Below are 23,720 nucleotides of genomic sequence, written 5' to 3'. Positions count from 1 at the left end.
GTAACTCTTTTGAGAAGTAGATAAGTACGTATGTCAAACGTCAAAGTCCAAGAACAAGGGGTCAAAAATCACAGCGTACCGGTGTTTAGAAAGGTTTTGTCACAGGTAATATACACTTGAAAGCCATATCTCTTCTCATTCAAATGTTATGACCAAGTTTAAACATTTTGAAAACTAGGTCAAACTTCAAGGTCACGGGGGTCAAAAATAGTGTATTTAGACAGGTCTTATCAAAGGCGGGGGACATATATACACTATGTACATAAATTGATGTATACTAGTATTACCATGCTAATGACCATTAAACTGCAGTATTTTAAAGTAGGCAGGGTTTCAAACATTTCAGTCTATTTTCTACTAGAGGCATTGAGTTAAAATCTAAACTTAAGTAGGAAGAAATAATGAAGCGGAGACCTCGTCAATACCAGTTACGAAGTGAGGATATCGTCAAGCTAAAAACGTGGAGAAAAGGTCATTGAAGTGGGGACCTCGTCAACAATGGCTACATACAAGGAGAAAGAGACAATAAAGTGGGGACCTCGTGAACACTGGCTACATACAAGGAGAAAGAGTCAATGAAGTGGGGACCTCGTCAACACTGGCTACATACAAGGAGAAAGAGTCAATGAAGTGGGGACCTCGTCAACACTGGCTACATACAAGGAGAAAGAGACAATAAAGTGGGGATCTCATCAACACTGGCTACATACAAGGAGAAAGAGTCAATGAAGTGGAGACCTCGTCAACACTGGCTACATACAAGGAGAAAGAGTCAATGAAGTTAGGATCTCGTCAACACTGGCTACATGCAAGGAGGAAGAGTCAATGAAGTGGAGACCTCGTCAACACTGGCTACATACAAGGAGAAAGAGTCAATGAAGTTAGGATCTCGTCAACACTGGCTACATACAAGGAGAAAGAGTCAATGAAGTGGGGACCTGGTAAACACTGGCTACATTCAAGGAGAAAGAGTCAATGAAACGGGGACCTCGTGAACATTGGCTACATACAAGGAGAAAGAGTCAATAGGAGAAAATGAAGCTAATTTTAAAAGTGAAGACGTCAATTATACTTGTAGCTACATAAGAGGAAAGTGAGCCAATGCAGTAGTGACCATGTCAACATTGCATGTAGCTTCATACGAGGAAATAGAGTCAATATCAAACGGGAACCACATCTACACTACTATATACAAGAATCAAATCTATGAGGATTAGCAAAAAAAAAAAAAAAAAACTATTAGGCCACCTTTTGAATATTGGATCGGTAGGTAGATGAGAATATTGTTTCTCTGAAAATTTCAATTTCAATGCCAATTTTTCAAATTCTACTAGTATTTTCCAGAGTACTTAAAAAATTGCTTCATTGAGGTTAAAAAAAGTTTGAGCCGGGCCATGTTTAGCTAGTCGGTCGGGAGAGGGCAACCAAACAATTTTTTTTTAAAGATGGCCTCACAATAATCCTACACGAAAGTTCTGTATTGATCATTGAAAAATACAGCGTGAAACTGTCAAACTGAAATAACTTAAACCCCTTCTGTACTAGTGTAGAATTTTTTTTAAAACCTTGCTTTTTGTGATCAAGCCAGACTTTAACAAACTAAAAATAAAAGAATAAGGTGAGGAAAATAGCGGAAAAGACACACCTAAAAATTCCGTACACTTTGATTGAAGCAGAAATTTGGGATTTTTTGAATGAATTTAAGGTGTGTCTTTTCCGCTAGTTTTAAAAGGAGAGTTTTTGTTAAAAAAACAACATTTTCTCTTATCTTAACTCATTTATGGACAAAATTAAAGCCTAAAATCATAAATTACTTTCGTAACATCGGTGTGACGGGGGAAATGACTCATGAGATCGCGTACGGCATGCTTGTTTTATCAGGCGCGAAAAATCAAATAGTCTTTACACGGCTCTTTTACAATTGATTGATCTTAACTTTTCATTGAAAGGAAAGCGAGAGAACAGCACTCTTTGATATAAAAAATGCAAATGTCCCCGGAAATGTAATGTTAACTGTAGAAAGTGTTAATGCCTAATGACCTGATACAAGCCCAGGGTGATACATAGTGAGATTGAGAAAATTCGGATCAATATCATTGCAGTGATTACAGTAAAATGACAAAAAAGGACATTGCACTTCTTATGCATTGTTTCAAGTATTGCGATGGAATTCATGTCATTTACAAAGAAAATGCTTTGAATCGTAGAACGTAGAGAATATATCTTATACTGGTATATAAATGTACCAGTATTTACATTAACACTTTATTTATTCTAGGAATAAACATACAAAATTCAAATTATGATTCGTGTAATTTCTTTCACAAAAATGTAACAAAACAGTTATTTCCTTTCGCGAATAATTCATCTCGCCATAAGTTTTGAATCTATCCCTCTTAACTCCTTCACTGATCATGTTCTTTCAGGTGCACGGCTTTAATACACTAAGGACCACCACAAGTATTGAATACCTTGTAAAATATATATTTATTTTCATTATTTCATATAATTGACCTTTTCCTAATTTTCTACGTCTCTCTCGCCAATTAACTGACATCAAACATAAACGATATATCACACTTATTTCCATTTCCTTTCTCATTGATGTTTCTCTTCAGATTGAAAGTCTAGCTAAAGAAAATACTTTATTGTGTAGAGATATTATAACATAAATAAATTTAAAGCTTTTAACACTAAGATACAAAATAATGGAAGTTGGAGAAGTTTTTTGCAGACAGCACTTCATTTATGCACTAGAACACACAATCTCTCACTTCCACTAAAGGTTAACTGTTATAAATATGATTGGTCCATAAACTCGCTCGTAATGACGTTCGCCTCTCTGATTGGTCAATTGAACTTTGAGACAATTTTTCTTTTTGGTCCGTTTAAACAGGTCTATTTAGATTTATTTCGTAGCATCCTTAATACGGACCTCTTTCTTCGTCCTGTAAAGAAAAAAATATGGAATGATAAATTATTTTGTTTGATGCTTAATCTGAAGATGGCATTATTTAAAAAATAAAAAAGCAACAACATATTCAAGGAAAAATGCGTATAAATCAATCAAAAATCTTGAATATATTTTGTTTAAATCAGTAAGTCTATCTATATAGATAAATCAGTAGAATTTAGATTGATGGTATATGAGTTGAATTGCAAACTGCGCTCTAGAATGTAGTTCACTTTTGCATTGCGAATACTGAACTACGAACTGCGTTCCAGTAGAAGGGAAGGAGAGAAAACAACACTCTTTGATATTAACAAGAGGCCCATGGGCCACATCGCTCACCTGAGCACTAAGGGTAGGAAAAAGTAGAAAATGGCTTTTTAATGTAAAGTTTAAATCCAAAAGTAGTCCCATGACCAATCGTGGATTTGCTATTTTTTAGAAAATGATTTTTAAAGAATTTTCCTATATATATCTTTAAAAACTTTGGTCGGTCATTTTGGCCCCGCCCTACCCCTGGGGGTCATGATTTGAAAAAATTTGAATCTACACTACTTGAGCATGCTTCCTTATAAATATGATGAATTATGGCTTTGTAATTCTTGAAAAATTTTTATTTTATATATTTCTATGTAAAACTTTGGTCGGCCATTTTGGCCCCGCCCTACCCCCGGGGTCATCAAACTTGTAGGTCTTCCATCTATTCTTGATTTTTAAAGAATTTTCCTATATATTTCTATGTAAAACTTTGGTCGGCCATTTTGGCCCCGCCCTAGCCCCGGGGGTCATGTTTTGAACAAACCTGAATCTACACTACCTGAGCATGCTTCCATATAAATATGATGAATTATGGCTTTGTCATTCTTGAGAAGAAGATTTTTAAAGAATTTTCCTATATATTTCTATGTAAAACTTTGGTCGGCCATTTTAGCCCCGCCCTACCCCCGGGGGTCATGATTTGAACAAACTTGAATCTACACTACCTGAGGATGCTTCCATATAAATATGATGAGTTATGGCATTGTCATTCTTGAGAAGAAGATTTTTAAAGAATTTTCCTATATATTTCTATGTTAAGCTTTGGTCGGCCATTTTGGCCCCGCCCTACCCCTGGGGGTCACGATTTGAACAAACTTGAATCTACACTACCTGAGCATGCTTCCATATAAATATGATGAATTATGGCTTTGTCATTCTTGAGAAGAAGATTTTTAAAGAATTTTCCTATATATTTCTATGTAAAACTTTGATTTTAGCCCCGCCCTACCCCCTGGGGTCAAATCTACACTACCTGAGGATATTTCCCCATACGTTTCATCTTTCCTGGCACAGTGGTTCTTGAGAAGAAGATTTTTTAAATATGCCACCAAATTTTCATTAATTCCCAATTATCTCCCCTTGAATGAGGGCGTGGCCCTTCAGAACAAACCTGAATCCCCTTCACCCAAGGATACTTTGTGGCAAGTTTGGTTGAAATTGGCCCAGCGGTTCTTGAGAAGAAGTCGAAAATGTGAAAAGTTTACAGACACACGGACAGACAGACAGACGGACAGACAGACGGACGCCGGACAAAATGTGATCAGAAAAGCTCACTTGAGCTTTCAGCTCAGGTGAGCTAAAAATGTAAATAACTTCGGAAATGTAATAAATTAGACTATAGTACTTGTGTGGGCTAACATAGTATACCCAATATCAATAGTGGTTCATTTGGACAACAAGTTGCTCGCTACATACGCTACGATTGGTCTTTCAATATCAAGAATTGGAAGTACGAACACAGTTAATTAATCAAACACAATTAGTACCGCCGATCGGAGAACTGTCAATAGCGTTCGTCTTATTGCAGACATTTGTCAAGTTCGGGTCAAACTTTGTCTTCTTGAAATAGTAACTCCCAGTGGATATACATGACCTAAATGGGGATTTAGTAAATTTCGACGAAAGGCACATGACTGAAATGATTAAGATAAATCTGTAACAAAGTGTGAGATCGATTATCATCCAAGAAGATTTTTTGACTGAGACAGGACATTCAAGCTAATTAGAAAATATGGCATTGCATCGACGAAATATATTTTGGATAATGACAGGATTTCACGTCCTATAGGAGTTAAATAGGAAGGTACATGACTATTCCTGTAGTCTCCAAGGACATACTGTCGCAGGCGATAGTATATGCCTGCACTCGCTGTACAATACCTTGACGCTGTTCACTTTCTTTTCAATTTTCATAAATAGAATACCCCCCATACTATAATAATGACACCTTGTTATAAAACTATGAATGAAATGATTACTAAAATTGAAAACGTTAAGACCATGATGACTGTAAAATTATCAAAATTGATCAAATCTTTTATAGATCCGCACCTGGATTACATCTTGGATCCGCCGCACAGTCGTCAATGATCCTGGCGAGAGCACGGAATAAAGACGCCCGCCCTGCTTTTTCTGCCATATGTGTGTACATGCAAGGGAATCCTGCACAATCTCTTTTGATTAAATTATCCTGGTTTTCGTAAATTGACCTGCAATATATATATTTTTTATCAATCATTAGATATCACAATGAGCAGGATGACATCATCAAGACATATTAATTAATTTCTTGGAAATAGAAAAAAAAAATCAAAATAGACAATCATACAAAGACAATAAATGAAAGTGAAATATTTATTCGGCATTTTATAAACTTGTTATAAATTAAGTTTTTCCATGTTTTTGTTTTCGTATAAGTTTTCGCAAAATTTGAATCATCTTTTTTCGTGAGAAATGTCCAAGTGTTTCGTGACCTCATTTTACTCGGAAATATTTTTTTGCCAAGAACTCTTTATTCTGTCTTGTATGTAATTTATACAATTAATTTTTCCTCCATAATTGTAGAAATATTAAAGAGTCAGGGTAGAATTTTAAAGTTACGAATGGCGAGAATAATAATTGTTACACAGTATTTCTGACCAAAACCAAGGAACAAGATAATTATCTTTAAATATGAATGCATATATGGATTTTGTTTCATAGTTTTATTTGGACAGGTTTAAAGAAAATGTTCCTTGTTTATTTTTCAAACAACACACAGTTAAAGGAATCATTTCGAAATGATGAAGTAATTCAAGAACTATGAAAAATTGTTGGTGGTGTTTGTAAAATTTACATTGAATATGGAAGACAGAAGTAATGGCCACATAAAACTCAATATCCTTATCCAAAAAGCATCTTAATTAAACATTTTGCAACCCTTGCCTTTCCTGTCAAGTGTTAATTAATTTAAATCACTTTACTCATTGTCATTTCTGATCAAACACCATCAGTAAACAATGCTTTACATTTTTGGTTTTAATGTTTGTATAAAATGCAATAAAGATGAATCTACACGCATTAATAGAAATGGTAGCATACCGACTTCCGTGTGAGTATATTTAGATTATGATTTTTTCCAACCTTGATTCAACCTACTCATTACATAACAGAGGATTGTTTCCAACAAATAATGGAATTACCATTAACAACTAAAAAAATCAACAAAGAGATGCAAGATTTCCCTCTTTTCAAGATTGTATCGTTAAAATGCAAAGAATAGCTCGTTATTTTTTCTCTCTTTACAAAGTTGAACAGCTTTTTTCTGATGAACCTCGGATGTGAGTACAAATATTGACATTACATCCAAAAATGATGTAGATGATAGTTATCGATTTTGACCTAACCTTTATCAGATCCTGACCTTTCAAAAATCGCGATACGTTGATTAGCAATTCATTTCAACAGACAATGAAACATGGCGATTGGTTGACCTTGCAATTTCAAGATCTTGTTGATCATCCTTCATCTAGGTAGATCAGGGAAAAAATAATTTTGGATACAACTATCATAGATATAATGATTAACAAAAATGGAAACTATTTGCAATACACAACGAGCCAATTACGTAATTAGAATCCTTATAACTGAGAAATGAGGTCAACAATGAATGAAAACTCGCGCTGGGTAGGTGTACGTTTTAGTCTCTTGTCAAGGTGTTGGAAAGATAATATAGTGATAATTTATAACTAGTGCTAATTGTAACGGGGACCGTTACAGATGTTCCCCAAACGCTCCCCAACTCCCTTTTGGTGCCATATTCCCTGTAAGCTTCATTAAATAACACAAACTCTATGCATTTGAGACTTAAACAACGTTTACCCAGAAATGTAGCATGCTCATTCAAATTTTAGCATTGCATGTGTGCGTATGTGAATCATGTACATAATGACCATATCATGTTGTCTACACAATCTATATATTTTAATATACTAAATATTAAAGTATTTAATCCAAAAGTATTTAAAAAATTCGCTCATTCAAGTGTATTCTTGATTTTGCTCATTTCACGTGCACGCACGTGCATTCATGAGCATGGTGACCATACCTTCTTGAAGAGGTCCATTCTTCTATCTATGTTCTAAATCCCATCCCGTTTGGTTGAAAACCAAAGGAGTTATAGCTGTTTAAAGTTTCAGCCAATCAGATTGCAGCGCACATACACGCATGTGCAGGCATGTGCATGGTGACCATACCTTCGTGAAGTGGTCCATTACATCTATCTATGTTCCAAATCCCATCCTGTTTGGTTGAAAACCAAGGGAGTTATTGTTTAAAGTTTCAGCCAATCAAATTGCAGCTCACATACACGCACGTGTATGCATGTGCATGGTGACCATACTTTCTTGTAGAAGTCCATGATATATATTTATGTTCCAAATCCCATCATGTTTGGTTGAAAATCAAAGGAGTTATAGCTATTTAAAGTTTAGAACAATCAGATTGCAGCGCACGTGCATGCACGTGTTTTCATGATAATTTCTATATATCATGCTGTAGGATATCCTAATGCATGGCTATGTTCAAAATTTCAAAGGATTTCGTCAAAAAACAAGAAAGATATTGAGACTTTCGTTTCAGCCAATCAGAGCATAGCGCACGTGCATGCGCGTGAGATCTTGCTATTTTGACCATGTCATCTTGTCTATATTACTAATATATCCTTACATTATGAGTTTCAAAGCATTTCATCAAAAATTAAAAAAGTTACGCCTATATCAATGAAATCGGTCATTTCACGTGTTGCACGTGCGCGCTCTTGCAAGCACGTGCGCGCAAAATGACCTTTGTTCGGCAAATCTACATAACATGTCTACTGACCCTAAAAACATTTTACCTTAGTCGGATGTGTAGTTTACAAGATCACTCGCGGACAAAATTTTCCCAGGAAGAAAAATAATAAGAATAATAATAATAAGAAACAGAGTAAAAACAATATGTTCCCCAACTTCGTTTGGGGAACATAATAACAATGTCAACATAAAAATGCATTGTCGTTCTGACGTAAGTTCCTTGAGGACAATTACCCCAAGGTGAACCCTCCTGGATAGAAAAAAAACGGGAATATGTGCGTAAAAAAGAACAATAAAACAAGTCATTATTGTCGGTGGAATCATGGTTTCAGCTATATCGAAATATCGTAGACCTTTATAAAAATAATCATAGAATTATCACTTTTTCGAACTAAAGATGTCTTAGAACATTGGTACTAAAAATATTATGACTACCAACCAATCAGTGCTTACTTATGTACATAGATAGAGAAAGCGCTGAATTTTTCCGTAATTTATTCACAAAAAGTCTTAAGTTCAATTTTAGTTCATTTATCATACCAAATACCGCTATGCCAATAGACAACTTTTCAATAAGTTAAATAGAAATTACTGCAACTCAATACGATACTGATAATTAGGAGATTGAGACCATAAGGAAGGAACAAAACTAAGCTAGAACTACGTCAGGAATGTGTGAAAAGGGGTGATAAACCTTTTTCTAATGAGGCACGGGATGTACACGAATCCTTTTATAACACAACACCTACAGTAGGCTTACTATTGAGACCCTAGAGAAGCTGTACTCGTAATACAACTAAAAATCACTATAATTGATAAAGGTATTAATTCACAAAACACAGAATTGGGACAGTTTTATTACGAATTTGACAACATTTCAGCCCAGGGTTATGGGTAGATATTGATGATTTCTTAAAAAGTAGCCATGATATTATGACAAGAAACAAATTGTGTTGCCATTTATGAACGCAGCGTTGTTCCGCACTAGGTCCAACAACAGGTCAACGACCGTGGTGGTATTCGAATACATGTACTCGAAATGTAACTCGATTGACAAAGGAATGGGCGAATATGGAGTTCAAAATGCTCATAACTTCAAATGTTGATAAGTCAAATTCAGTACAGTTTGTGAATTTAATTTTTAGAGTTAGGTCCCGATTAATGAAAGGTTAAAAATTATAACAAACAAAACTTTATTTTCGATGAGAACTCTTTCGGCAAAAATCACTTTATGCTTTAAAAAATGTCGTATACTTGTAAATAATTGGGAGAGTTTTTATTTATGAAAATTAAATGAAATAAGTAAGTGCTTGAAAGTCAGACCTTATGGGTAAGTATTAATGGATTTGAAATGCCAAGGAAGAAAAATTTCCCCTGTTGTACCGGTCGTTCAAAGAAAATTTTATAACAATTTTTAGGATAATTTACAAATACTAGTAGCTTTATTGCTTATGCATTAAAGCAGTCAAACAGTTCAAGGCAAGGAATTAACAAAAATGAAGATTTAAACGTCTGAACTACATCTATAAATGAAACATGTAACTAGCTATCTTGATTAATGCGTTTCTCTCTGTTCGTCATTGCGTTCGTGTAAACTTGCAATTGTCCTTGGCAATGTTAAGCATTAAGCAAGGGTAGCAAAACAGCAATTTAGTTACTGTACATATTGATGGTCCTGCTTAGAGGCTTCATTATCTCGCAGAACTGAGAGATTTGATGTATCGTCAAAAGCCTCAACAGAGATCTGCAAATATTTGCTTTACAAGAATTAATTTTGAGCCGGTGCTCTGACTTCTAATAACGATTTGGTAGGAGATTTTTTATCGAAAGGATTTTGACAGCCTTTTTCAGTGTGCTTGATTCTTTACGACAAATTGCATGAACAGTTTTTAAAAATACAAGTTTTAAAAATGATAATGTATTGCATATACCTTTACCTAGTACATTCAAAATTTACAATATAAAATGATTCATGGATTCATTTTAAATTTGAGTTCACTTCATGAGCTGTCAAGAACTACAGAATCACTCTAGGCTAAATTGCTTTCTATGTTGACAGGGCTAGAGGAAATACGAAAGAAAAAAAAAACTAAAAAAAAAATGTGATCTTCATATACATTTCAACAGAAAATATTCCCTGGTCAGTGATAAATATGACATTTTTTTCCCACAATTTGAAATGTTTCCTGGTGCAAGAGAAATGGAAATTAACATAAGAAACTGAAACACATTGCAACACATATATTAAGAGTGTGAGCGCCTTAAAACCAATATCAAATTTTGTGATGCCTAATGTGGAATAACACTTCAATTCGTTAAAGACGTTAAAAAGCTTAATGAATAACATTTTAACCCTATTTATGCATGTGCATAGAATTTCTAGGTAATTTTTCACCCAAGACATATGCCTTTTCAAGATTTGCAACACCCTAACATTGATAAATAACCTATCCCCCTCCAAAGTCCTTTCCATTCATAAAACAAATTATTAGATTACAAAGGTGACAGGATCGATTTCTTTCGCGAATTTTTTTCAGGAAGTTGGGGCTTTTCCTATGTTTATTTTCTGTGGGAGCCGAGATTTGTATAATTCAGAACCAATCCGTGGCATTTCCGCCAATTGTATCCAAGCAAAATCCGTGCTTTGCATCTGTAATACCGATGGCATTGTAATTCAATTAAGGATTTCTCCCTATTTGAAGTATATTATGTTAATCTTTCGAGATTATTATCATTCAATAAATGTGTTTTGTCCGGATTACTAGTGTTTCCGACGTAGATTCCACTTAGTTTCCGCAAATTACCGTTCGAAGCGAGAGTTGGATAGTTTGAACGAGAGCGTGAATATCGGTATCAGCATGAGAGAGTATCAGAGAGAGTCTACAACACTGATCGCGATTATCAATTCACAATAAAAGATGACTTTAATTTATAATGATAAAGAAACGTGGTCTGAATTGGCATTTAGAGCAAATATCATGGTGACTACCTGTTTGTTTTCAACCGCATCCAGAAAAAAAAGACTTCTCTAAAGTTGGTTTGAATTATAATAAATACATTTAATATTATGCTAAAAGTAGTCACACTAAAGACTTTCACGTGAAGTAAAATTTGTACCAACGACTTCAGCTTAATCTTTTATTGGAATTGCTGTTAAAATGGTTTCGACCTTTCATCATTTCTTTTTAAAGTCAAACATCTTATTGCTTATGAGGACATTTTGTAATGTATTAACCTACTTTCTCGGCAAAACGTTTTTGAAGGAAATGAACTATAGAAAAAAATACTAAAATAAAACATCTATGGGCAATATAACTGAAAAATTAAGGTACATTAAGTAATAAGATAATTTGAAATGTTAATGAAGGAAGGATCGGGAAGTGGCACCTTTTACCAGTTCCGAGCTCCATTCGCCCAAGGAGTGTCGCGACTGCCCATCCATGTTTGTGGTATTGACATGACAGTCAAGGAGAGCGTACATAATTACCTCTCTAAGAAACATAGCCGTGCTTAATTTGCATTAATGAGTCTACCCAGCTTTTCACTGCTCGCTGAAGTCGGGTTTTATGTGACATAAACATTGTAGATACATGCAAAACCGATAAATATCCCCATCGACTCGAATATTATTGAGATTAATTAACTTCCGGTTAATAGAGGCAGTTATTGTAATGCAAAGGCATGATGGGTTTGCTATTCCACATCGTAATACTAAAGCATGTGTAACTTCATGGTGTGCCGGACCGAACTTCTAGGAGGTCAATGTTATCAATTTTATATACTGTATAATTTTATAGATTGGCTTTTGAATAAAGTCCATCCGCCTCCAACCCTTGTTGATTGAAAGGGGGAGCATAAAAATCCTCTCAAAAAGAATTTATTATTACAGTGGAAAATGTGAATAAATGCAACCTCCTAGCAGTAGGTCAAATGACATCTAAAAGGTTACGTTGAATTCTCTAGGTCAAACAAAAAACATCGACTTTTTAAACCTAAGCATTCCAAAGATAATTTAGGGGCTAGCAAAACTGAAGCTAATCGTTTGTGTTCTGGAAGTCCGTTCCGCCCCTATAAAAGGTCATTAAACGGGTCCCAAAGGTCTAAGTATGGAGTGGTGTTGTGTAATTTGAGGTGCCATGCTATTATAGTATTAGGTACAAAGCCTTCTGCAGAGTTTGTCGTCTCAAGGGTAATAAATTTATCCATCTTTAGCCTTATTTTCAGGAACAATGCCGAGAGAAACATTTAACTTATTAATTTTCATCATCAGAGTGTGGTATGTGTCAGTTTCTTGCATCTTTAAAATATATGGCACTGAGTGACTTTATATTGAATTAAAGTATAGACTTCTATATCGAATTACGAGAATCAGGGACGTGGACCAATGCAGCTTATCGTGAGGAGAATATTGTTTAATAAGGAAAACCCGAGGTCTTGTGTGGGCAATTGCTATTCTTCATCAACTATTAATGATTTCATGTAGATTAAAGCCAAACATGGTTCTAATTTTACGTCATATGGTATCCATGTCCCGACTTTGGTACCTTACGCATGCAAAAGTCACAAGACGATAATTAATGCGATTTTTTAATATGGACATTAATGTAAAGTAATTTTGTAACAAACAATGTCAGCTTTTTATTTTAAGTTTGTATTTATTACATTGGCCATAAGAGCAAATTTGCACTGTACGGGAGCGATCAAACACGAAAGTTCCCTTTTATATATATCCCCGTACATAAATGACATATAGCACTAACTGATAATTGGCAAATTCATTTTTTTCTTTTACAAGCTTTAAAGTTGTCGGTTGTATCTAAATATCATTACGTTCAAAAGTACAAAACTGCCCGTAATATTAAATCGTTCAAGCCTTGAGGGACTAAACAACCAATTTCATTGGATGTCAAAATTTATAAAATATGATTCCAATTCATTTAATCAAATCAATCAAGAATGGAAAAGTGTGTAAAATGCTGGTATTAACCCCTCGTAGAAAACTGTATTCACCGAGTCCCTGAACTGAAAATGTTTTATGATGTATATCTATTACATAAACTCCTTAGAGATCAATGAAATGGACTGATAAGCCAGAACTATAAGGTTGCGTACCCCTCCTCCCTCCCCCTCTTCTCAGGAGAATACGAAATATATTACTTTTTGGGTGTAAATTTCATAATCGAAATCAGAAAATATCCGTTTCTTTTGAGGGATTTCATGCAACCTTTAGATATCAGATGAAACTATTCTGAGGCCGTATCATCCAAACAATCTGAATCCACCACAGCGGACGAAATTATTCCGGAGAAAGTGATCTTTACTGTCCAATTATTTCCTTTTCGCCGGAGATATCTGCTATGATGCACTTTTTGCAGTTCGAAACTCTTAAACACATTATTCATTACTTCGCAGTTTTACGGAAAAAGAATAAATTCGATTGTGTCGTTTTAAGTCCATATAAACTATAATGTTTTGTCAGTGCCAATTAACAATTCTGATACCAGAATATCCAACGATGTCGAACCGCCCGCCTGGCACAGTGGTTATTGAAGCGTTTGCCTTTTACGCTGTAAATATTTTTTCATTGTTCTCATGTACCATATATTTTAAATGGTCTTGAGTGAATAAATGAACTTGAACTTAATAAATTGATCCTTGCATTGCGGGTTTGACTCCCATTGTGGAACGTGGAGATCAGTCCTTCGGATGAGACCATACAAACCAAAGTTCTATTTGCAGAGGGTACTGTGAGGGAAAAGATCCCTCATTACTAAAGGTCATTTTGCAGCTCACTACAAGCAAGCGATGACATCTCAATATAAGTGAAAAATCCCCTAAAGGACGTTTAAAAACAATCAATCAACAACGTCGAAAAATAAAAGCTTTCCCTAACCATTGCCCTAAATGACTTTGCAGGTCTGAAGGGGACCCTTTTATGAATTGATTTTCAATTCAAATACAAGACACATAAATAAGAAAAAAGTTTTGAAGATAAATAATTTGAAGGTTTATTTTAAGCAGTGTTACTATCACTCAGTTTTATAGCTCACGAGAGACTCTTGTTTTAAGGCTTTTCATGGTACGAAATTAAGCTTAAATAGAGTTGTCCATTTCATTCTAATAAGCAATTCCATCACTATGAAAGTAAGTTTTTTTTTTTATTTTTGTGAAAGGAAAATAATATTCCTGATTATGACTGAATTAAATTAAAGAAAAATGTATATACAGTACACCTTTATACGAACAGCATTATTTTCAAATTTTGCCGAGCTGTAATGTTTGCTAAACATAAGTAGAACACTCACTTGTCGCAGAATATATTTTTACGATGAATTTATTTAGCTGTTTATTTGTATTTAATTATACTTTTCAAAGTTTATTTCCCTACACGTTGTAAATAACTATAAAACGAAAAATCACCATATAGGAGCAACATCACCATGAGTTTCGACTAATTAGCGATATATCATGCTCATTACTCGACAAAAAAGCAAACCAGGACAGCTCAACCTATCACGCCATACGTGGGTTTCTCCGATTTACTTAATTAAGATGGACACAGATGCTTCTTGGATGTTTTACGCATCGACTCTAACTACTAATATATGGCGGTTGCAGGTCCTTTTGTAAGTTTGTTAAGGGACTTCTTGACACAAAGATACGCACAAAATTAAATAACGTTTAAGTAAATAAAGGCTTTTGTACTAGAATTCCTCTTCCCACTTGAAATAAAATTCCTTTGCGTGATACAAGTGTAAAAAAGCCTCGAGACTAATTTGAACAGAACACATGTAGTCTTTCGTCATAAATTGATAACCATATGCATAATAAAAAATCTTTTAAAATCAGCAAGTAATCATAAGATTGAATATTTGAAACATCACATCTTTCAGAATGAACAAATTTTGTATTTGTTTGTTAGACTTACCAATCGTCAGGTGTCTTTATCACTTCTAACTCATCCAAAGGGAAAGCTATTGTTAAACTGATTATCGTACATAGAAATATTGTTAATAAAGATATGATATAAGAATAGTTCACAGACATATCCAACCGACTGCACAGTCCTACGAACAACACAAACTATAAAAAATAAAGTTGGTACTCTCTTCCAGTCACGACGCGGTTCTCCCTGTAAAGTTTCAAACCGTTTTTGCTAATGGCATCTTTAGTTAGGTATCAAGTCCGACTGATCAATGTTATTAATTGTCTTCAATTCGCTACAAACCGTAGTTTACATATTATATATGCTCCCACTTCTTCGGGGGTGTGGCAATTTTTTTTCTGCAAGAACCCAAGTTTCTTTACAGAACTTCACACGACCTTTAACCCGGAAGGAACTTTACGTCATAAGAGAAGAGTATGTCCCTCCTTGCTGCTTGGTGGCTTTACGAAATACCTGGTCTGCTTCGTATCAGCTTTGCTATCAAAGTCGATGATGTGGGAAATATCCGACGAATCCAATGGAACAAACGAAATTATCATAATTAAGTCACGTCCTTATGCTTTCCGATCCTGAAATAACGGATATTGAGGAATGAATACGTATTTCACAAAAATCCTCCAAACGATATTAATAATGAAAAAAGATGAGCACCTCCGCAAGGATTTGCTTTACTGATTTCATGAAGTCTGCGTGACGGATTTTTTTTTTAATTTCAAAAGCCATTAACAGCATTTTGCCATCCAATGCAGTTATAGAGGTGCTTTTAGTTTTTATTGACAAAAGAATTCAACAATGAAACACGATACAGGATTCAAAACCATGAACTGAAGCACCAAAACTTGGTATGCTTGACATAGAATGATATCTTGAAGACCAGACTTGACAGTCGTATTGGATATATTCTTTTTTTTTCAAAAAGTTTTTTCTTGTTATTTTCTCGTAAGAACATAAATGAATTGTTTATGATATCCTAGGTGTTCTCTTATCGGTCTGTAGAATATTTTCTATCTGGAGTCATAAAAAGGTTCAATAGAGGAAAATACACTGTACAATGTATTTATAATAATCAACCAAATGCAGACCAACCTTCAATTTAATAAAAATAATTTGTCCGTTTATCATCATGGGAAATTCTTGAAAATTACGCATAGGATATAATTGTCAAAACTTTTTTTTAAAAACCCATATAGTTCTCAATTGATACAGTGATATAGTTCCACAAAGCAATTCAAGACTTACAGAAATATTACTTTTGATTTTTAAGATATCTACAAAAGTAACCAAAAAGTACAGTCTTTCATCCTTTAATCATGAAGATCAAAAGGAATTCCATGTAAAGTCATTTCCTTGCTAAGTGCGAGTCATTTTAAAATAATGAATCTAAAATGTAATAATTAATTCACCATGCATTTACATATTACTGCAAGTCTCAACCGTTATTTCATTTTTTGTAAAATAGTAGAGTTCAATATCGCTTGTTTCTAGAATTATACGCGGACAGTCCAAAAACGTTAAACTGCATGATGGATGAGACCAGCTTTGGGCGACACTTGTACTGCACTGATACAGGTTTTATCATTTTGTAAGTAGTACAGATATCTGTATGTTAGAAATTGGAGACTAGAATTTTAATTTTTTTACTATTTGACAAGTAAAGTGGCTTAGAGGTTAAACTAACAATGGGATCAAATTATGTAAATAATTTTTCGCCGCAGAAACTCGTTGCTCATCAATATTCTCGAGTATCAGCAAGAAAAACACAAGCATTGATTTCATCGCTTGTAGTAAAATAAGTTTAGGAATATTAAATCGAATTTTACTAAAAACCTTCAATTGTTTAAAATTTAATCAAAATTTACAAATAGCATTTCTAATGCTATTATCCAGAAAATATAATCAAAAATTATAATCGATAACAAATTAGTATAAGAAAAGTCTTAGGTATAAACATTTTACCAGTCTTGAAAATCTGTGACATTTTTAATTCCAAGAACAGAAATTAATCAAAGAAAAGTCCATAGAGCCCAAAGAAGGCAACAAATTCTGAGTAGACAGAAATTGTTATTGTAAATAATATACTGAAAACATAATTTTTCCCGACTGCTATGATTGAAGTATAGTGAAGGTGTACCATTTTATGAATGAAAATTTGTACACGTAAATGAGGAGAAAAAAATCAAATGTCCTCTCAAATCGAGGTATATAGTTTGTCACTCATGACGTTGGCTTTATCATGTATTATAGTATAAATAGCATACTGTGAAATCACTAATTTTTCGTGGGGTTTTTATTTTCGTTGTTTTTGAGGTATTGAGACACCCATGAATTTATGACCACCACGTAATGCAAATTTTCATATGCATTATTTACTAAACATTCTCTAACCATGAAATCAAACCTCCACAAACCAATCTTTATTCCTCAAACCTCGAAAGTTTGACCCCACAAAAATATGTGATTTTACAGTAATTTAAAACAAAAAGAAAACTAGAACTAGTGTATACTACTGGGCAACAATGCCAAAAAAAAAAATAATCTTCACCTTTCTATACTTGAACTATGATTTCATATCGATCACATGTCATAACTTATATTTCACTAAATGCAAGTCATTGCATTTAATCATCAATGAAATACATGTCTGTTCTTGATGAAATCCTTAATGCTGCTTATTAATCCTTGCATTTTCAGATTGTGTACAGATCTACAGAATAAAATGATATACATACACGTTTTTCCTCATCTTCCACCATTGATTACGTATTAAATATTCTGTGTACTAATTGCACTAAAAAAATCTGAACACTCAATATCACATTTTCTTGTTTAAAGTTTTCTATGCATTTTGTGTTGATAGGTTAGAAGTATCGTATAATTTAATTATAGGAAATAATAAGGTAGGGCCATTGATGCACATTTTATGATTTAAAAAGTATATTTTAATTTATCTTGACTTTTCAATATATATGCAATTTTTTGCAAAATTAGTTGAAAACCATGCTAAGCTTGCCAATATTTTGTTTTTTTTTTAAAAAATAGATACGTATAGGGCCAAAAATTCAAAATTCATCAGGATTTGATGAAATCCTTCGTAGCATCCTTCCACCACAAGAAGTAGTCTATCATAAATCTTGTTTCTAGGCAATTTATAGGAGGATTTGAAATTGAATGTTGTACAATTTTTCTTGTTAAGTTCAAATACACTATGAAAAATTAAATTGTAATAAAAAAAATAATATTAAAGGTTTTGAATAATTTTATTTCGAGTGACCATACAGCCTTATAGTTTCCTGGACACAAAATCATTTACTACGCAAAAGCATTCTGATTTTTTTAATTTAAATAATCAGCAGCGGGCATCTTATTCCATATTTTGTACTCATTTTAGAGGACTTGCAGGCATCTTTGAGAGTATTGGGTAAGCAAAGCACAACCCTACCGATCTGAACCTTAATTCCGTCAAAATCAACCTAGCGGAATGATATGCAAATTTGCAATCTGTAATTCATAAAGTTAAATTCAACACATATAAATGTCAAGAAAAAGTCCAAAAAAAAATCAAACGGGACAAACAGCCTGATAGAGGGAAAGATATTCAGTACAAAGAGGTTTAAATTTCAATTTAATTGCCGTTCTCTAAAGAAGAATTAACAGAAAGCTTACTCTGACAATAAGAATTTAACTTGCTTTTTTAGAGTCCTATTATAAACATAACAAGGTAAACCTTTCTTATACAGTAGAACATCTCACATATACGAGGGTTGTTCGAAAAGTTCGTGGACTACTGTCATATTTTTTTATTTGACGTCATATGTTATCCAAATTCGGTAGTAATGTTTTAACAATAAATTCAAAGGATTTATATTATTTGTTTTAAAAACCACGATTTTTTCAAAATTTATCCAGTTTTTAAATATGCAAAAATCGGATCGCGGAGCAGGTCAAAATTTAGAAAGTTACGAACAATACACTAAATAATGTTTGTAGTCATATTCCCTGTAAAATGAAGCAAAAATGAATAACAATCGAGAAATCCAAATTTTTACATCGATTAGTATTCCAAATTATGGCTTTATATTTTGCTTCGTTGAAAAGAAATCAGCTTGAGAAGAACGGTAGTCCTCGTTGAAAACGACAAAAATGATGACGTTTCAGAACGTCACGGAGCAGCCGATAACGATGCAATTTTGTCTTTTACTCAGGAAAAATCCTGAATAAACTCAAAAAATGTTGAAGGAATAAAAAATATGTCACAAGCGAGTTGTGCATGTGTGTACAAATACTATAGACAGTATTTGAGTGACAGAGATGAGGACAATCTGTGAAGAAACGTTTATCTGTAAAAATCTTAACAAAAACTTTTAAAAGTTTGAACATCAAGGAAAGACATAGGCGCTTTAGAGTTGCTGAGTGAAAGCAGAGTTAAGTAATAAAAGAAATTAAAATGCTAACAAAGGAAATAATACAACGGGAGCAATTCTTAAAAAATAATTTTCAAGTATTAGAACAAGGATTTGGTGACTGGGCATTGGATTATACATGTACTTTGTGAAATGTATAGGAGTAGTATATTTTAGAAATTCTTGACACTATATTTTGACGTTACATTGCCGTTAAGGGTGCTCCGCGGGTACAAAACATGTTGATTTTAAAATGAAGTAAATTGATTTCTGGTAAGTCGAATAGACGAATGGAATGAAACATCACACGTCAACAAAACAAATGTTTTTACATGTTATATTATACTTATTTTAAATTTCTAATGAGTAATAATATAACGAAGATTGACATCGATCCTCCACGAACTTTTCGAACAACTCTCTTACATATATAATATAATGCTCTCCTGCTATATCTATAAACACCCACATATGTCTGTTGCAATTTTAAACAGAAACAAGCTGAATGATCAATGTTCATTTGTTATACTCACTATCTAATTTCCTTATCTAGTGTCGAATACAAATATTACGTAATTAGGAGAAAATAGTGCGCGATAATAAAGTACAAATTACGTTTACAATTGTCAGACTACGCAAACAGTTCCCTGCAACGTTACAGGTACATTTTGTATGTGTTCTTTTTCATGTCTACATCTCTATGCATTAAAAATAGATATCGGTTTTCATTATCAAAAATTATATTGAAAATGACTGAAATAATTACAGACGAGTACTATCTTGCTTTTTTCTTGAGTTTGAATTATAATATATGTAATTTGAATTTCTTTTTAAAGCAAATTTATCATAAGCATTACTTCTTTTTGAGTTCAGTTGTTCATGTTGTTAGAAACACTTCAAAGACCACAGTTCATAACAATCTCCTAAATCCTTACTAAAAATAGCATAAAGAAACAAACAAGAACAATATATAAGTGAAGGCTAGACAGCCCTTTGGTCCCTGTCAGTAATCCCGGTATTTGACTTTTTGGTGCTCTACAGAAAACTTGATAGTTTTGGTGATTTACCACACAGAAGATTAATCTGTTGTTGAAAGGACAGATTTCAGTGGCTCACACGATATCATGTTGAAGAATTCATTGAAATTCTGTAATAGTTCATTGCATTCATGCATGCAGTTTTAATGATAAAATCACGTTTCAAAATACTTATGAACAAATACTAAACTTAAAAACCTTATTTTCAATATGCAGGACACCATCAAAATATTACCATTCAAAAGATGATTTGGGTGAAATATATGGAGATAAAGAACAGTATTCAAGCTCAAAAGTCCATAAAACAATATCAAATAGGAGCAAAGCAAACACGGACCTCCAAAACATCAGAGGTGGGATCAGGTGCCATGGAGGAGTGAGTATTCCCTGCCGACTGGTCACACCCGCCGTGTGTTCCTTGTCATGATCGGGAAATAAGGAAAAATCCGTCGTCTTCAGTGTGTAAATAATGGACTAATAATTATTTTGAAAAACGTTAGTCAGCATTTGACTCAATGATAAATTGTATTTGCTGATACGGACATTGTATCGACCATAGGACCTACGAAATGATGACTTTAAACAAGACTGCTGATATTTTTTTTCATCAACTTCTTTGTCAAAAATTTATATCGATTAAGAAAGATTTGTACATACGTAGAGCATGAACTGGCGTATTGAATCATTTGAGAGATACAAACTCCGTATACAAGTGATGAAGGTACACTGCTGCATAAGTAAGGGAGGTTGACGATTGAAAAGTTAAAGTCATCAAATTTGTCATAGAGTTTGGCTGTTAGATTACCATTAACGTCTTTTTCAAGTAGAAGAGATGTATCAGACTTTATGATATCTTTATCTCAAGCTCACCCGGGAGATATCGTATCGAGATAAGAACAGAAATAACCATTTTTTATTGACAATACGTCGTCGATATACTGTATCTAAATGTCGAGTTGAAGGTCACAGCTAGTGTTTTCTTCTTTTCACATAAGATTGTGGACAAATTCTAATTCAACATGAATACAAAAATAGGTCTGCTTATAACGGGGTGCAATTGGTACCCATGGGAATTCCAATAGATAGTTTGAAGACCCAGGTCTCCAAAAACCACATAGATATTGTCAATTGGAAACTCAAACATCTTTTTAATGTCAACATCAGAGTACTTGTGTGTACAATATATCAGAATGCTTTTCAACGAAATAGCTTTGCAAATGACTAATGAAAAGGTAAGATAATTCATGAGTTCCATTTTATTAAAAAAAGCAGGTGTTAATGATATCAAAAAGCTTGGATTTTAATTTATAGTGGGGGATGGTTATGTAAAAAAAGTTGAAAATCGTTAGTTGTAAAGTAACCACATCTGGTTTTCACTACTTCTCAAATATATTGTTGAACAGTACTTTTGAAGTTTCTCCTTCACTACTGCTGATAATTTAGTGAGGAGTAATGGAAGAGGCTTGGCATACATTTACTGGAACCCGCAATGTATCTTTGTAAGGATTTTTATGAAGTTTCGTAATCTAATATTGATATGGTAATTCAAATTCATTTTGGCTGTTTGGGATATTAAAAATATTTAAAACGGACATATGATTGTGAAGAATTTCTTCCTTAGAAAGGGAACTATGAGTACAAGTTGTATTACCACTTTTAGAATTAAATCCAAGGTCTTCTAAAATAAAGTTTATAAATGAAGGCAATGTTGTTACCTGCTTTGTCAGCAGAGACCAGTACGTACTGATCATGTAATATATCTAATTCTTTTTTAACTTCTGGATTATTGAATGAGGAAGGATAGATGGTTTTCATATTGCCCCTCAATCTTTTAATATGTGATTGTAACTTACATCTGATAACATATAATCCATTGTGACAAAGTGTCAACGTCTCCTTTTTAATATTTGTCCCATCACCTGGTATAATCTTCAACAGAATCCACAATATTTATGAAATTCGGACGCCAGTTGAAGGATTTGAGGTCCCTATATTTAGGACCTTTCAAAAGTAATGATCTAAGGTCCTTATTATTTACTATAATTACGTCACCCGTATCGACGTGTCCAGCAGCTAGTATTGCTTTTAGGGTGAAAAATAGAAATTTAGAAATCCTTATTGCACATGCGCAGGACACTCTCAATTATATCAATCAATTAAGAATATAAACGAGCTTCCGTGAAAAGAAAAGAGTACTTCATAATTTTATATTTTACACCGAGTTGGCATCTGTGGTTTAAAAGAAAATCTTTCTTCACTTATTCAAGGTACCACTGTGAGGTCTTTAAAGGTTGCCTATTCAAGAGGTGTAAAGAGTTACTGCACCCACCTTTATATCTCGTATGGTTTTCCGTCAAATTATGGCCAAATTCTTCGTGTACCAGTAAAAGAATTCATATAATATATCTTAAGTAAGACAAACTAACTCTCAGATATATTTATCCCAAGTCAAGGGTACATGTTCTTTACATTTAAATCATTATCGGAAGTTTTTCAAAGTCGGTGTTGAAAGGGGAGTTTGTCAAAATACAACTGTGTAATTCGACCACCACAGCATGATTTTACTGATCTATTTGCAGAAAGAGTCAATCAGGCTTCACTGATACTATTTAGTTGATTGTTTTTTATTCAATATATGAAAGGTCAGTATTTTTTTTTTTAGGACTTTGCTCATTAATCATACTAGTCTTATTTTTTTTTTCTCTAAAAGTAGCGTCTGAAAGGGAAAACATGGAACACTCTTGAATAGTAGAAAAGTACCCTGTTATCTTGTGCTATTGAGTCATGTAAATGAACAGAAAAGAAAAGTTCCAGGAGTGTACTTTATCTGTGTCTAGGCCAAAGAAAACGTCTTCATAGTCAAGAAAGAATCTTTAAGAAGAATTAATACATGGCATCCACAAATAGGTGAAATAGTTATTTCATACAAGTAATAGAAACGAGTAATATAAAGGACCACAGAAAGTTACTGCTTTCAAAAGAACGGTAACAAAGACGGCTACAATGCAGAAAGAAAAATCCTTTGGAAATTGTTATAATTTATAAGAAGAGTTTAACCAAACCTTACCGAATATTAATAAAAAATATGATTTCAGTAAGTAAAAAAACATAAGATGAGCAATCATCTTTAAATCATATTTTGTTGTCTACTTACACAATATCGCATTGTAACCATTTGACATAAACTTTGCGAAAAAAAAAAACGCGAGTTAAAAAGTACGCAAAGCTGCAAAGATA

At 33.6% G+C, this 23,720-nt stretch overlaps 1 protein-coding gene across 1 annotated transcript; it reads right to left on the bottom strand.

The window, feature by feature from the left end:
* Nucleotides 1-2,632: 2,632 nt before the first annotated feature.
* On the bottom strand, nucleotides 2,633-15,563 carry LOC134242717 (uncharacterized). The gene is made up of 3 exons (XM_062724846.1): nucleotides 15,029-15,563; nucleotides 5,321-5,478; nucleotides 2,633-2,948 (listed from the first exon to the last, which is right to left on the bottom strand). The coding sequence occupies exons 1-3, from the start codon at nucleotides 15,145-15,147 to the stop codon at nucleotides 2,899-2,901; spliced, it is 327 nt and encodes a 108-aa protein (XP_062580830.1). The 5' UTR covers nucleotides 15,148-15,563; the 3' UTR covers nucleotides 2,633-2,898.
* Between the last annotated feature and the right edge of the window lie 8,157 nt (nucleotides 15,564-23,720).

This window comes from Saccostrea cucullata, unplaced genomic scaffold (genome assembly GCF_032062105.1).
Source record: "Saccostrea cucullata isolate Sc308-1 unplaced genomic scaffold, CSIRO_AGI_Scuc_v1 ctg138, whole genome shotgun sequence".
Lineage (NCBI taxonomy): Eukaryota > Metazoa > Mollusca > Bivalvia > Ostreida > Ostreidae > Saccostrea > Saccostrea cuccullata.
The sequence above is the reverse complement of the archived record's forward strand: the minus strand, read 5'-3'. Positions and strand labels throughout refer to the sequence as shown.